Below are 17,115 nucleotides of genomic sequence, written 5' to 3' on the forward strand. Positions count from 1 at the left end.
TCAACCAGTCAAGCACAAGGCGCATGCGTGAAGCACTTAGTGGCAGTAGGTGTACCTGGTACATGGTTCGGCTTCTCCACCTGTGTCTTAAGGCCGAATGTGTACTTGGGGGCGTTGTCGTGAACAGCCTTCTCCGACTTCTCCGGATTGTAGTCACCAGGTGCTGGTCCACACACAAATATAATTTTATAGATTGTAGTTATGAATTATAATAGTGTATTCTTATAGAGCTTCCTTAAATATAGACTAGAATCAAGACCATGCAGAGTGATTCAAAACAATTATCACAGACTGGTGTTTTTTTTGTTTGCTTCTCATGCGGAACAAGAGGTGGACGGTGGGATGTCAATCTCCATGTGCGAGAGGCCGGGCATGATCAAATCACAGTTTAGTATACAGGGCTTTTCAAAAATAGAGGGCATAATTTCAGGTAGGTAATCCTCGTATGTAGACAATACAAAAAGTTCATCACAACATGTGTCCGGAAATACTTGGTTTCCGAGTTATGGCCGTCAAAAGAGTAATATTCACCGGAACGTTTTTCTTCCCGCAGGTAGCTGCCTTTACAGCAGATGTTCAAAATGTCCACCTCCTGCTTAAATACAGGCCTCACATCGATGTCTAATAGCCCTGCGAACACGATCCCAAATTCCAGGAGTATTGCGAATTTCCTCACAACCTGCCACAATTCGATTCCGAAGGGATGCCATGTCAGGCACCGGAGACAAATACACCAATGATTTTAAATGGCCCCACAATTAGAAATCGATAGGATTCAAATCGGGTGAGCGTGGAGGCCAAACAATTGAGTCACCTCTACCTATCCGTTGATCAGGATACCTTTCCTGGTACAAACGACGAGCCAGCGGAGTATTGCCGTGCGCCTTACCGTACATGAAATGCACTTCTGCCAGCTCCTGTTTTGAGTACATGTCGCACAATACAACGCCGAACACAACTCTCAATGTACCCTTCGCCTCAGAATTAACTGTCAGAGTGTCTTCTGTTAATATCTCCTGTCATGGCACCTATCTGCGGGAAGAAAAACGTTCCGGTGAATGTCACTGTTTTGAAGGCCATAAGTAGGAAACCAAGCATTTCCGGACACATATTGTAATGAACTTTTTGTATTATTTATCTACATATGTGGAATACATATCTGAAATTATGCTCTGTATTTTTGAAACACCCTGTATACAGTTGCGAAGCTTGGGATGATTTTTTTGCAAATCTCGCGATAGTTGCTAGCCGCTTGGAGCGCTGTGGTACTAGGAACAATAGACTGTGTCACTGCCATCGTGATCTAATACAGGCCGTAAGGCAGACCATGTAACTGGCTTAACCTGATCACGAAGGGCGGCGTTTCAACCATATAAATTAGTTGGAATGCATAAAGAGTAACATATATTTCTCTAAAATGTAGTGTAATTGCATTAATAAAATTTAAAACAATGATTATGAGATACTCCAGACATAAATCACTTGCGAGTTAAGATGAAATATTATTTTTGGTGTGAAAATTACGTTGTTCGTATGTGTAATACCTGCCTTTATTTCGATTAAATATTGCGAAATCCTTGTACATTCATTTATGCACGATTCAATAATTTTCAGTTGCACCGCACGGATATTTAGATATGTTGAAATTATAGGTTATGCTTACTGTTCCAGTTGCCCCTTTCTGTCTAATTTTAGTGGTCTCCAATGCCCTGCCATTCATATGGAAACTTCTAATTTGGAAAGCTAGCTGACTCCGCCCACTACAGGAACACCACTCTATACGTTACTGATGAGGCGAGCTCTTTGCTCATGCTCGACGTTGACATCAAAAGTTGCAGCAAAGAAGAAAAAAGAAATGTATTTAAACTTATACATGAAAATATTATAAACTTAAATAATAATTAATTTAGCATCTAAATTTGTACACATACAAATATAAGAAGATTTTTAATAACACATACAAACATATAAGAGTAAATAATTACAGTGGTAACTCCTTTAAATAAAATAATTGTTTTAACATTAACGACAAAAATATTTTTTAAGTCATTTAGACGGATACTCTTTCATAAAATATTTACTCAGACAAAAATTAAGTTGAAACTTGTAGGAAATCTGATGCGTGGCGCCTCTAACGATTAGGGACAAGTATGCACAGTGTTTGTACTCACCCTATGGTTTATAAGAAGTTATCTGTCCACAAATCATCGAGTTAATCGTTCGGCAGTGGTTACATCGTCTAGTAGGGGCGGGCACAGAAGACCAATAATTTAATAGACAGTACGTACAAACGTATAAAATGACCTTTGATTGGCTAATAGTTTTTACACCCATTTTTAAACAACGAAGGGACTCCACTGTACTTGTCAGCGATGAGTAGGATTTCTCCAAATTCGCCTCCTCTCGCTGGCTCTAGCCAGGTTTAAACACGCCCCTTTCAGCTATCTTATTGGTTGAACTACTGTTGTCATGGTTACCAGGGAGGAGAGTCATATATGGTCCGTCCCAGTAGACAGTACCTACAAACGTAGGAATGACCTTTGATTGGCTAATAGTTTTTACCCTCATTTTTAAACAACGAAGGGACTCCACTGTACTTGTCAGCGATGATTAGGATTTCTCCAAATTCGCCTCCTCTGGCTGGTTCTAGCTAGGTTTAAACACTCCCCTTTCAGCTATCTTATTGGTTGAACTACTGTTGTCATGGTTACCAGGGAGGAGAGTCATATATGGTCCATCCCAGTAGACAGTACGTACAAACGTAGGAATGACCTTTGATTGGTTAATAGTTTTTACGGATAAATAGCAATATAGCGAACGCCAGTAGGGGAAGTTATCTCCACCCACATGAAATGTCGTTTAGTCGGCGATGAGTAGGATTTCTAAAAAATTCGCCACCTCTCGCTGGTTCTAGCCAGGTTTAAACACGCAATTAGTTCTCAAAACTCACGAAAGACGAAATGGGTGGGCTCGGTTGGCTCCATTGTTTCCTGGCATGAATTTCCAATAAAATAAACTCTAGTTTCGTCACTTATAAACACTGACGTCAGTGTGTGGCAATTAATTTGAATCACTTTGTAGCCTACGTGTAATTTTTAAATATTTATTGCAAATAATGAAAGAAATATAGCCTACACAAGCAAAACTAGACTTGACACAGAAGCTTTAATATCTCGTAATCAAAATGTCACCTAATCGCAGTAGCCTGTAACTAAAATTGAACTGAACCGATAACCAACGCATGCAGAGTTTGAACAGAACAGTACCTGGTGTCTGGTCCGGCTTGTCCCCTTGTGTCCTCTGGCCAAATGTATATTTTGGAGAATTATCATGGGTAGCTCTATCCGACTTCTCAGGGCAATAATCTCCAGGTGCTAGTTCAGAGACAAACAAAACGCCCTGTATATTTATCAATTAATTACTCTAAAGGTGCAGTGTACACAGTTAAATTTAAACAGGTATGGTACCTGGGGTTTCGCTAGGTTTCTCCACCTGTGTCCTCAAGCCAAATGTGTATTTGGGAGAATTATCATGGATAGCTTTATCCGATTTCTCAGGACAGTAATCTCCCGGCGCTGGTTCAAAGATAAAAAAGACACACTGTATATTAAAATATTTACGATATTTTAAGCATTATTTACTGTAATATAGTGAAGATTTTTAAATGTGTAGAGAGGACCAATACCTGGTGTCTGAACGGGCTTCTCCACCTGTGTCTTGAGACCAAATGAGTATTTCGGCGAATTGTCAAGGAGGACTTTGTCCGACTTCTCGGGGCAGTAATCGCCAGGAGCTGTTCAGAGATAAATAAGTCACCCTGTATATTTGAAACAATTAGTCACACATGAAGAAAATATATCAGTCCGTCCAGTAGCAGCCACATTACCTGGTGTCTGAACGGGTTTTTCAGTCTGCGTCTTGAGTCCAAATGTGTACCTTGGAGAGTTATCGTGGATGACTTTATCCGACTTCTCGGGACAGTAATCGCCTGGTGCTGATCCAGAGATAAATAAGACAGTCTATAATTTAAATACTCATTATCAGGCTGCGAAACTTTGTGCCCGATGGGAGAGAGACAAATAGTTTCAGGTTAAGTGTGTTCTAGAGCACATCTACAGTGGACAATAGAAGGCGGCGTGGATCGTGCCCCGTTGAACTACTGTGCCTTAGTTATTCGCTGTTTACTTCAGTCGACGAGTAACTTGCATAATGGGCTAGAGACCACTGAATTTCGCATAATAATAATAATAATAATAATAATAATAATAATAATAATAATAATTCGTGGCGCTATAGTCCGTGAAGGGCCTAGACCGACCAGCCAGCTGCTGGCCTCAGGCCCACATGCCGAAGCAAAGGTGGACGATCATCCAAACAGAATGAAGGTATTGTGTGGTTAGCACGATGATCCCCCCAGCCGTTATAGCTGGCATTCGTAACCGGATTTCGCTACCTATCGTAGCTCCCCAAGTGCATAACGATGCTGGGCGGGCACCGGTCCCATACACTGGCCGAGATTTCATGAGAAAATTTCTCCCCCCATGAGGACTCGAACCAGCGCGCATTCCGTAACGCGAGTCCTAGGCAGATGCCTTAGACCACGACGCCACGGCGCGGGACGAATTTCGCATTAATTTCGAAAAAAATCATTATAACAATAATATATTTCTCGTTTTATTACGTATTACTTTTAAAATAATCACAATAATTTCGTATAAATTGGAAAGGGATTTTACGTGAAAAAATAACACTAAGCTTACATTACATATTAGGCGTCAAAATAATGATAAAAAAGGTTTCATTATACATCAATTTAGACACAACCTTATAACATTGAGAAAAAAAAAATATTTGTAGGCCTACTAGTAGAGTCAGGAAGTACCAGAACTTCGGGTGACAGCGCCATGCTCTATAGGCAACATCTCTGCCTTGTGCGTGTGGTATGTGGTCTACTCTCCAGGCGTGTAGACTCAGTGTGCAAAGGGGAAAGTAATGTTTGAAGTGTTCTTCGATATCCAAGGTCTCGTACATTTCGAGTTTATTCCTGAGGGACGAACTGTCAGTAAGGGGACGTATGTTGCAATTCTCCGATGTCTTCATGATGCAGTTCGACGAAAAATACCCAATTTGTGGCAAGGACAATCTTGACAATACCCCAGCACATCGGTCGCTCTTGGTAAACGGATTTGTCGCACAACACAAAATATCTGTCCATCCATAGCCACCACGTTCTCCAGATCTTACTCCAGCAGATTTCTATCTATTTCCAAAGGTCAAATCCCTACTCAAGGGATGGCAGTTTGCTCCAGCCGAAGAAGCGAAAATTCATGCCAAGCGCGTTCTGCGGGAAGTGACCAATGATGGGCTGCAGGAATGTTTCGAGAAGTGGTATGAACGCTGGCAAAAGTGTATCACTGCCTAGGGGTCTTATTTTGAAAGTATGTTGTGTAAATGGTTACACGTCATCTGCAACAAAGGTATCTACACATGTTCGGTAACTTTTTGACCCTTTTCGTATTACGTAACATTTACTGTTTGTATTTGTGGGTCTACACCTGTGGAGTAACATTAGCACGTCTGGCCGCAAAACCAGGTGGCCCGGGTTCGATTCCCGGTCGGGGCAAGTTACCTGGTTGAGGTTTCCCTCAACCCAATATGGGCAAATGCTGGGTAACTTTCGGTGTTGGACCCCGGACTCATTTCACCGGCATTATCACCTTCATCTGACTCAGACGCTAAATAACCTAAGATGTTGATAAAGCGTCGTAAAATAACCTACTAAAATAAAAAAATCTATTTGTGGAATGAAAGCACAGCAGAAGTCACAATATTACTTTCTTTTTATTTTGCGCCTACGGTTACTAACAATTAAATTACATTTTGAGAAAAATCTTTCTGCTCAACAGATGCATAAGAAAGCCAGGCACATTTCAACACAACAGATGTAAATTGAGGGTAATTTAACATGATACACTGCAATCAGCACTTTTTATATCCTTAAAATAACTCATTGTTTTAACTCTTTTAGCGCTGACCTTCTATGCTCGAGGTTGCGGGTTCGATCCCGGCCGAGGTCGATGGCATTTAAGTGTGTTTAAATGCGACAGGCTCATGTCAGTAGATTTAGTGGCATGTAAAAGAACTCCTGCGGGACAAAAATTCCGGCACACCGGCGACGCTGACATAACCTCTGCAGTTGCGAGCGTCGTTAAATAAACCATAATCTAATTTTTTTTAACTCTTTAACATTATTAACATTTATCTGTACAATATTTTCTGGGTTCAATAAGCAATTTAAATTTACAAACAATGAATATGAATCATGTAACTCGCATTTTTCAATTTTCTGAATCACCAGTTTACTGACATGCTTAAATTATTATTGCATTTCAATCTTCAGTCCAAACTGCAATGGTTAACAGATTTACCTACCTACTCCCCTACATTACCAGAAATTACTATGAGTATATATTCATTCTACACTTGAGATCATCATGCGAAAATCTGTGGTCGCTATCTATCCCTCTCCGGTGCTGAACCTGACTCTATCCACGCGCAAGTCAACAAGCCTATACCTATAGTAAAGGAATAGCAAACCTATTTCGTCGAGCACCAAGTTTCGCTGCCTGCTCATTACACTACAAAAGCACTATACACACTAACGAGAGAGCCCGAATATGTACAGTGGAAGCTCCTAAGTTCGACAGAAATCAAGTTCGACATTCTATAGTTCGACTGCTTACGTAGGAGAATTAGACACGCCCCTATACGGACACTAAGAAATGGGTTTGCCATTTGAATGGGAATTGGTTCTGTGTCTTGTAGTGATACTTATGTTAAAGGAAAACAGAATATTTGATTGATTAGTACATCCATATTTAATAGCTGATTTTAAATTAATGAACTCCTCTTTTTTATTTGAGAATTGTGCAGTTTGTGAGACTGTGTTACTAGAAGCGCATACATAAGTCTCGGGGCGGGCAGGAAATGCAAGTACAGTACTGTATTCGTTGATGGATAACCAATAAGAATTTGTATTCATTTCAGCTGCGACACCCACTACCATTATTGGACTGAACTTTCAATTCTGTTTTGTCGAACTTAGGAGAGTCCACTGTATGTAGGAATTTTGAAATTTGCATGCAAAAATTCACATTAGTTTATATACACCATAAAAATATGCACCTAAATTAGCCTAAGACAATTAAAATAAGACAGATTGCCTAGTCTGACGTCCAACCGTCCAACAGTATCTAATTAATTTTTTATTTGTCTAATATAGTATGTACGAGTTCCGTCCGGAAAGTATCCAGCCATTTTGTATATATCGGTAACTGGTCATGCGGCCTTGACGTATGTTGGCAACCAGTCAGAGGGGACTTAATTGCGTAATAGTTACACTCAGTCGGCAGAGAGATGACGTTTAGTGAGCTATGTACTGTGTGGTCATTTAATTCATAATATTAGAAATACTTCATCAGGGAATTTTCACCAAGTTTTGCTTCCATCTTGGACATTCGTCTGCAGAAGCTATTTGAATGTTTAACGGCCGTTTTCATTAAAGACGTTGTAGTTATATATCTAGACACACAATTGGCGCTGATGTGTACAAATTTGAAACCTCTCGCGCAGGTTCGCGCGACGTCATGTTATGGGAGCGCAAATAATTGTTAGAGGGCATGAAATTAAACATTTTTTCTTAATAAAGTAATGTCCGGAAATGCTTCGTTTTCAAGTGATAGTGGTATGAAGGAAAAAATGAAAAGTTACTTTATTTACTTTCTATGGTTACACAGTAACTTTCTTCATATAATACCAGATATAAAGAAAACTATAGGAACTGTTCAAATTGCAACAGATATTGTTGACACACAAAATATAACGCCGTATGATTACACGACGAAACTTTCGAAGTACTGTATCTGTGGTCGGTTACGAAGATCGCCAAAAGCAAGAACTAATTCTTCTGTTGAGTGGATGGGTGTTTCATAAACAATTGATTTAATATGATCCCAAACACAAAAATCAACTGGAGTTATATCTGGAGAACGTGCCGGCCAAGCAACTGGACCTGCTCTCCCTATCCAACGATTAGGAAAATGTACATTTAAATAATTTCGACAATTTAAGCCGAAATGTGAGGGTGCACTATCGTGTTGAAAGATCATGTTTCTCCGAATATTAATCGAGACATCTTTAAGTACCTCCGGAAGCATTTATGCAAGAAAAATATCATAAACATGTTCATTCAATCACGCAGGCATAAGATACGACCCCATTAGACAGTTATCAAGAAATCAAACCCAAATATTTACAGAAAACTTCCATTGATTGCGGAGATTTTCCACAGCTTTAGGATTCGTGTCACTCCAAATGTGACTGTTATGTATATTAAAAAAGTCATCTCTTAGAAAACATTCCTCGTCTGTCCATATTGTGAGTTTAGTTGAGTTTTTTTAAGTTTTTTCCTTTCATACCACTATCACTTGAAAACGAAACATTTCCGGACACTACTTTATTAAGGAAAAATGTTTATTTTCATGTCCTCTATCACATCAGAAAATTAGGAATAGTTATTCTATTACACCCTGTATATGTTAAAATTTTATATATAAGCTTATAGAAGCTGACAAACGGATTATCCTCAAGGAATAGAAGTTTGCATCTGTTCCAGAAAGTTACACGAAGTTTTGGCCGATGAATTTACACAAAAAATCCGGGCTCTAATATGTGTAAAATGCTTTACATGTAAGAGGACATTACCTGGGGTCTGGACGGGCTTCTCTGGCTGCGTCTTGAGTCCAAATGAGTATTTTGGAGCGTTATCGAGGATAACCTTCACCGATTTCTCAGGACAGTAATCACCTGGAGCTAGTTCACAGATAAACAAGACACCCTTGTTTATTTCAAAGTCTACAGAAGCACTTAAGCAGAGCATGCGCAAGAAGAAATCAACAGCAAGTTAAACAGCAACCATACCTGGTGTCTGGACAGGCTTTTCCACCTGAGTCTTCAGCCCAAATGTGTATCTAGGAGAGTTCTCATGGAGAACTTTGATCGCCTTCTCTGGACAGTAATCGCCGGGCGCTGGTTCACAGATAAACAATACACCCTGTATATCGCGGACTACTCGAGCACAAAAAGCGATACATGCAGGTTTCTGTCAACTACCGCAATACCTGGTGTCTGGCTAGGCTTCTCAGCTTGTGTCTTCAGGCCGAAGGTGTATTTGGGAGAGTTGTCATGGACGACTTTCTCAGACTTCTCAGGGTTGTAGTCGCCGGGTGCAGGGGTGAGATCCGATCGTACCTCCTTGGGTCGGCTGTGGAGGGTGGCTGCAGGAGGTGTGTCCTTGCCTACGCAACAGGTAAACAGAGATCCAACTGTATTCACAGGATTATTCTCAAACTGGGTAAAATGTTTTAACTTCCTATATTTAGTGAATTGAAAGAGAGGGGAAATGGGAGGAGAAATTTAAGAGGTATGTGAAAACGCGTCCTTGCAAAAAGAGTTTGGGACTGATAGAAACTGAGTATGTGAGCTCCAAGGCTGTTAGCCACTTATCTCACCCCGAGTTACGCTGATTCACTGAAGGAACTCTAAAAATTTTGAATTATATTTAGTAATGTTTTACATTAATAAATAGTTTGTGGAGTGCCGAATTACCGATAGCCTAACGAGAGACATATCACTCATAGGAAGCAGCTCAGTCGTACTGGGTCGCCATACTGCGATTTCTCCACAATTTGTTCACCACGTACATACTATATTTACTTTTGTAATTCAACTTAAATAGTTCGCCTCATTTATTTTCCTACTACTTAGTGGAACTACTCCCACAGTTGTGCTACGAGTTTCCCTTACGCATCTCACGCTGTGTAAGCTGGCTAAGATAAAGACCTGATATATAGTCCCGTCGCTCTTATTTCCGGCAGCCAATCACGTTGCAGGTCGGCTACATTTAAACGTGTGCGTCTTGTGATTCGCTGATGATGACGTTATGCATTTCCTAAGGCTAGATAAATGCTTAATATAATCGCCCGCCATTTTGGCTCTTTCGTTGGCGTTCGCAGAAAGCACACGAGGACGTTATTTGCCGCTCAATTATTTGCTGAATTACAGTGAGTTTGATTTATTATCATAGGAGCTACGACATGATAATGTTTAAGGGTGTGGCAAATAGATTCCTCGTCTGGTAGCTTGGCAACGAAAGAACAAAAATGGGGAACGATAGACTACTACCCACTTAGACTTTATAGAGCCTTCACTTCCTAATACGTAAGCAAAGAGGAGGAGTCACGCCGGGAATAACAGCGTCGCGACTATAACAATAAGTAGAGATTCGTGAAACTTGCAGTTTCGATAAAGGAAACTGTTCCAACTTTGCCAAATTTTTGCACCATTTCTATATAACAAATTCACAAACTTCGAAATAGTTCCATTAAGTCTCAATAGATGACACTATTACTGGACGGTAAAAATGTGCTAAGGAAAATGTTGACATAGATTAAACAAAAATTATTTTTCATAATTGACAGTATCAGCGATATTCCTCTAAACCTAGTGCTTTTTACAATCATTAATGGGGGGATGGAATTTTGAATTCTATAATGCGGGTATATTTATGTACTATTGGCGACACTGACTGTTTTGCGCATAGAAATAATAAATAACTATAGAAGCCACATTTACACGAACAAATTATCGGTCAATATCGATTAGCAGAGGTCAGGTATCTTTGAACCCCAGTGTTGGGTGTGTAGTGTGTCGTAGTGAAAGTGTAGTGAGCTTCAAAGCGAGCAAATTCTGGGAGTTATAGTGGCAGAGAAAAGAGATTTATTTACAATGAAAAGGTTTCAGTTATAGTGAACGTGCTAAAATAGCTTATAATAAGATCTAGGCTAGCGATTTTGAGGTTAATATAGTAAGTACGATTCTGTGGAATAATAAGGGTGTAACTGATGTTTTGTTATTTGAAGTGTTGTATCAGTGAAGAAGTGTGTTGTGTCAGTGAAGTGTGTTTGTATCAGTGAAGTATTATAGCTTATAGTGGTAGTGCAAAGTATTTGAACAGTGAAATGTTTTTGAAGTGTTAGTGAAATCAGGATAGTATCAGTAAAATTTGCCGTAGTTCCAGTGCAAGGAGTGAGTTAAGAGCGAAATAAGTGTGGTGCTGAAAGATACTTGTCCATGTATAAACATATCATATATACTCTGGGTTTAAGTTCGAACTTAAGGTTAAGATAAAAAGTAGATTTACTTTAAATTTTATTTTAAGTGATCGTGCTTCATTTAATTTAGGATGCTCCTTATTAATATATTATACTATTGTTACTTATTATTTTAATTATTATTATTATTATTATTATTATTATTATTATTATTATTATTATTATTATTATTATTAGCAGTAGTGGTAGGCCTAGTAGTAGTAAAATTGTAATTTATTATTAATTGTCATTATTGAGTGTAATTAGTTACCACTGCCACGGGTATTTACCCATTTGCAGTGTGAATAAATACACACATAGGGGAGAGTCGGGTAGTATCGGACAGTGCGTTTCTTTCATCTACCACCATATGGTAGTACCTGAATGACATGGTTACGTTTCTCTATGCGACATCATAGAAACGTAACCATGTCAATCAGGTACTATCATCGTGTGGTAGATGAAAGAAACTCACTGTCCGATATTACCCGATGTCCGATACTACCCGACTCTCCCCTACAAGGCAAATCATAGGAGGATGTGATGTTTTGACCCAGGAAATCCTAAGCGATACAACATTATCGTTTAATTTTTTAATAAAGCTATGTATTTTGTTTTTATTTTTAATATAATAGCAATCAGTCGTAAGTGACTCTTCAAGACATACTTCTGCGATTATCTTGTGGATGCATGACGGAAGCCAGTAACACAGCTGCGGATAACTTTGTAAAGTGCAACTTAGTAGCAAAGAAATAAAACAGACAAATTGTACAACGCAATAAGTATACTGTACTTCTCAAATTTACTTTCACATTTCAGAGCATATTTTTATAAACTGGACTCTATTTAAAGACGTAAGATAACGAACTGATGAGTTGAAATATCAAGTTTTATTTATTAAGAAAAACACAACTTTCACAGCAGTCATTTCATTGTATGCAAGCAATATTACCTTTTGCGCTGAGTCCAGTAACATTGTACTGTCCAGGTCCCGGACCAGGGCTGTCATTCTTGTTCCCATGCCTAAAAGAATAAATTAACATTCCAATATTACTCATTTAACAATGAATATACAGATACTTGCAGGATGAAAAACTATTAATATGGAAACTGACCATTTTCGAACCTACATTAAATATTAAATTCCCCGCTTCTGGATATGTAATGCTTTAAATCAGCGATGTCATCCCGTTATATCACATGCTGCTCTTCAATTTCGTCCCAGCAAAGCACGCGTTCAAACCTTACCTCCTCTAATATCCCTCTCCTACCTGCAGTCTTATGCTAGACGTCATAGCGGAGTACAAATTTAATACAGTGCATCACTCGACCTCATGCTAAAGAGTAAAAGAGCACTGAAGTCATCAAAATATTCTCATTTACTTCAATTTCTTATTTTTTATTTTAAATAATAATATAAAAATTGTCTCAGAAATAATATCAGTAGCCTACTCGGCAATACGTAGGCCTATAGACGTAAACAGTTTTTTTTTCATGAAACTTAAAAATCTAGGCTTAGGAATCGACTGATAGACAATAATTGTGGAGCTAGGTACATTTTAGAGGATGTGCCCTTTTTGAGTAAAACGCTTTATTGTGTCCTCTGATCTGTTATGCATATGATCATCACGTTATAGTTCAATACTGTGATCATAGAGGTCAGGAGTACCCAAAATGTAAAGCCGTGCATAGATAACATTATTACGGTTTGAATTTTCAACATCAATTTTCTCAAAACTTGCATTTGAGAGAAGTGCCTTTCTTGCGCCCAACCCCTCAATTTAGGTTCAATTTTAATATTACCTGATGTAGAGAATGTTGTATCTAAAAATAAACGTCTAACGAGGGGCAGGTACACTACTAGCCTGAAAAATTTAGTGAAATTCATTTTTTTATATCTCAGCTACTATAAAAGCTAAATGAACAAAACTTTTCATGCTTAATATACACGCACTATACTTAAAAAAACGCTATTTAGAATAGCTAATAATTACCTCTAAAATAATATCAAATTTGCATAACTTATTTTTACAACCGTATAGCATTTACATAATAAAACATACAATTAAATATCTCCAAGATTCTTTTACTGGAATGTTTTAAAAGGTAAGCGTTCACTACATCGTATCGCACTCATCGGACGAATCACACGGAACGGGAAAAGACAATCTTTGCTGTAATTGTTATGTAACCGCGTTCACTACAACGTATCGCACTCATCGGACGAATCACACGGAACGGGAAAAGACAATCTTTGCTGTAATTGTTATGTAACCGCGTTCACTACATCGTATCGCACTCATCGGACGAATCACACGGAACGGGAAAAGACAATCTTTGCTGTAATTGTTATGTAACCGCGTTCACTACATCGTATCGCACTCATCGGACGAATCACACGGAACGGGAAAAGACAATCTTTGCTGTAATTGTTATGTAACCGCGTTCACTACATCGTATCGCACTCATCGGACGAATCACACGGAACGGGAAAAGACAATCTTTGCTGTAATTGTTATGTAACCGCGTTCACTACATCGTATCGCACTCATCGGACGAATCACACGGAACGGGAAAAGACAATCTTTGCTGTAATTGTTATGTAACCGCGTTCACTACATCGTATCGCACTCATCGGACGAATCACACGGAACGGGAAAAGAAATCTTTGCTGTAATTGTTATGTAACCGCGTTCACTACATCGTATCGCACTCATCGGACGAATCACACGGAACGGGAAAAGACAATCTTTGCTGTAATTGTTATGTAACCGCGTTCACTATATCGTATCGCACGCATCGGCTCACGGTAAATCCGTCCATTTTTCTCGGATGAGTAACTTTTCCGATGCGAGCGATCATGGCCTTCTTTAATAAATCAATTACTCAACTGTTACTATTACGTTGTGCCATGTTCAGTGTCGCGACAGAATGGCAGACGAAAAACTTATTTCGCTTGCAGAAAACTGAAGAATTATATAATTCGAGGCATTCATATTACAGTAATCAAGTCGTTTCTTACATATATATTATGTAACCAATATCTCTTTCGTCTCTTCCTCTTCAATTAAGACGCATGAAGCCATTACAAATTCTTATTCGCTAACACTCATGATCAGGGAAAGGATTTATATGTAAATACATATTTACTTATAAAGCTAATATAATTTATATTTTGCATTATCTTTATGTTTCACAATGTGTAGGGTTGAAAAATCCTACTTTTATTTTCCATATTTTTCCATATTTTAGAGTTTAGTACATATTTTCGTTAATTTCCATATATTTTCCATATTTCATATAAAACAGTCCATATTATATTAGGTTTAACAATAAAACAAAACAAAATTCCATTAACTTTTAAAAATACATTTCAACAATAGAGATTTAAACACATGTTCAGTAATCCCTTTAACATCAGAGTTATTTGAAAATTAGCAGTCCTATCAACAATGGGAAAGTAAGTTACAAAACTGTATTAATTTAATTTAAAATTTTTAACAGACTTCAGTTGTGCAGCTCAACAGTTAAATGCCAGTCAGAGTACACATAGGTTCAGTTTTGTAAATCATACTATAAAGACGGTAAATATGCCAAAAGTACGTCATTCAGTCAATTTAAAATCAAAACTAACAAGTTACATTTCAGAATTTAAAGAAGATGGTTTATCAACTGACAATAAAATATTATTTTGTAATTTGTGTCAGTGTGCAGTATCATCTACACAAAAGTTCCTGGTGCAACAACACATTACAACTAGTAAACATCAGGCCAACAAACAACTAAATTCCAAGCAGAGACAATTGTTTTTAACACAACCAACAACATCGAATGTAAGATCTGAGTTTAACATCGACCTGTGCCGTTCTCTCATCTCTGCTGATATTCTTCTCTACAAACTAAAGAATAAGGTCTTCAGGGAATTCCTTGAAAAATATACTCAACATACAATCCCGGATGAGTCAACACTTAGGAAGACGTATGCTCCATCCATCTACGATGAGACAATACAGAAGATAAGAGATGAAATTAAAGATAGTTCAATTTGGGTTTCCATTGATGAGACTCCCGACAAAGAAGGTAGACTTGTTGGTAATGTAGTTATCGGTTTGTTAAGTGAACAATATTCTGAACGAATTCTTTTACATTGTGATGTTCTAGAAAAGTGCAATAACAAAACTATAGTTAAACTGTTCAACGAAGCTATGGGTATCCTGTGGCCAAAGGGTATTATGTACGATAATGTGTTATTCTTTATTAGCGATGCTGCCCCTTATATGGTCAAAGCTGGACAAGCATTATCTGTTGTATATCCTAAATTGACTCATTTTACTTGTGTGGCGCATGCATTTCATCGTGTGGCAGAAGTGGTCAGAGACAATTTCCCTAAAGTAGATTTGTTGATTTCATCAGTGAAAAAAGTATTTCTCAAAGCTCCCAGTAGAGTTAACGTGTTGAAAGAAATGTACCCTGAAATTCCATTGCCACCAAAGCCAATTTTAACTAGATGGGGTACATGGCTAGAAGCAGTTGAATATTATGCCGAACATATAGACTCTATTAACAATGTTCTCCTTGCATTGGACTCTGAAGATGCAGTCTCAATTGATACTGCGAAAACAGTTACCTGTGACATAAGTGTGAAGAATGACTTAGCTCACATTCAGCATACATTTTCATGCATCATAAAAACGCTCAAAAGTCTCCAAAATAGGCACCTTTCACTATCTGAAAGTTTTGAAATTATAAATAGTACTGTGGAACAACTGAATCGTGGTAGAGGTAAAGTTGCAGATGCAGTAAGAGCTAAGGTGGACACTGTACTTTCAAAAAACCCTGGATATGAAGAACTACAAAAGGTTGTTGCTGTGATGAGTGGTGAATCAACAGTGAAGATTAACTTGGACTTATCCCCAGCAGACATTGTGAAATTGAATTATGTACCAGTTACTTCTTGTGACGTCGAACGCTCTTTTAGTCAGTATAAATCTATCCTCAGAGACAATAGAAGAAGATTCACTTTTCAGCACTTGAAAGAAATGTTTGTAACCTATTGTTATGGTAACAGACAATAAAAATTGTGTTTTGTTGAAACTACATTGGAAGATAAGGTACGTCCATTATATTTTTTGTTTAGTTTGATTAAAATGTACCAATATTTAACGTACATAGTCATTTTTTTATAATTTTAAGTCCATATTTAATTCCATATTTTGGTAAAAATCCATATTTAATTCCATATTTTGGTAAAAATAACTACATATATATTTACATATTTCATATATTTTTAGTCCATATAAATCCGTTCCCTGCTCATGATTAATAGACCTAATCTCAAAACTCTTCTTTTCAGCAATGTCAATATCGTACGTCATATGTTTTAAACAGCTGAGAGGGAATCCGATAAGACGATGAGGTAGAGCCGTTACAGTGAACGCACTTCACTTAAAATATCTGTTGCGTACGATTCGTCCGAGGAGTGCGATACGATGTAGTGATCGCTTACCTGAAGACCTACAGTACACTAACAACATAGTCTAGGATCTTTTATCTATTCCTTCAAGAAATATTTTTCTTTCTTAATCGTTATCTTCAATATTAAATTTTCTAAAATTTTTGATTAAGATATCTGTAATTTGTAATCCGCCTCTGCACAGCTGTTTTGCTCTGGAGAACTGGCAGTAATATTTCGTGAGCAAGAGCCGCTCTCCGCTGCTCCAAGGAGCGTTCAGTTGCCCGGCCTTGGTTTAGAACAGCGGTGACCAAAGCGGGTGTCGTGATTACATCGTGTAATCACGAAGCAGTGAAGGCAAGCAGTGGCGGTATCCTGTCGCTCTACAAACTCCGTCTCTACGAGGAGTAAGAGGTGGTTTCGTAAAGAATGAGAAGGAGAACTTTTTTGTTG

General features: G+C 38.2%; 1 protein-coding gene across 4 annotated transcripts in view; it reads right to left on the bottom strand.

Annotated features, from left to right (window-relative positions):
* Window positions 1-17,115, bottom strand: part of LOC138698501 (uncharacterized) — a 149,443-nt gene that overhangs the window by 38,901 nt on the left and 93,427 nt on the right. For 3 of the 4 annotated variants that reach the window (XR_011331882.1, XR_011331883.1, XM_069824479.1), the window contains exons 4-12: window positions 12,163-12,233; window positions 9,180-9,356; window positions 8,980-9,087; window positions 8,764-8,871; window positions 3,887-3,994; window positions 3,686-3,793; window positions 3,468-3,575; window positions 3,267-3,374; window positions 56-163 (exon numbers count right to left, since the gene is read on the bottom strand). Coding sequence is in view for 1 of the 4 variants with exons in the window: in XM_069824479.1 (XP_069680580.1) it covers window positions 56-163; window positions 3,267-3,374; window positions 3,468-3,575; window positions 3,686-3,793; window positions 3,887-3,994; window positions 8,764-8,871; window positions 8,980-9,087; window positions 9,180-9,356; window positions 12,163-12,233 (1,004 nt within the window). In the remaining 3 variants the exon portion in view is untranslated. The remainder of the gene's footprint in view (window positions 1-55; window positions 164-3,266; window positions 3,375-3,467; window positions 3,576-3,685; window positions 3,794-3,886; window positions 3,995-8,763; window positions 8,872-8,979; window positions 9,088-9,179; window positions 9,357-12,162; window positions 12,234-17,115) is intronic. The other variant, XR_011331884.1, reaches the window with a different exon arrangement.

This window comes from Periplaneta americana, chromosome 4, assembly GCF_040183065.1.
Source record: "Periplaneta americana isolate PAMFEO1 chromosome 4, P.americana_PAMFEO1_priV1, whole genome shotgun sequence".
NCBI lineage: Eukaryota > Metazoa > Arthropoda > Insecta > Blattodea > Blattidae > Periplaneta > Periplaneta americana.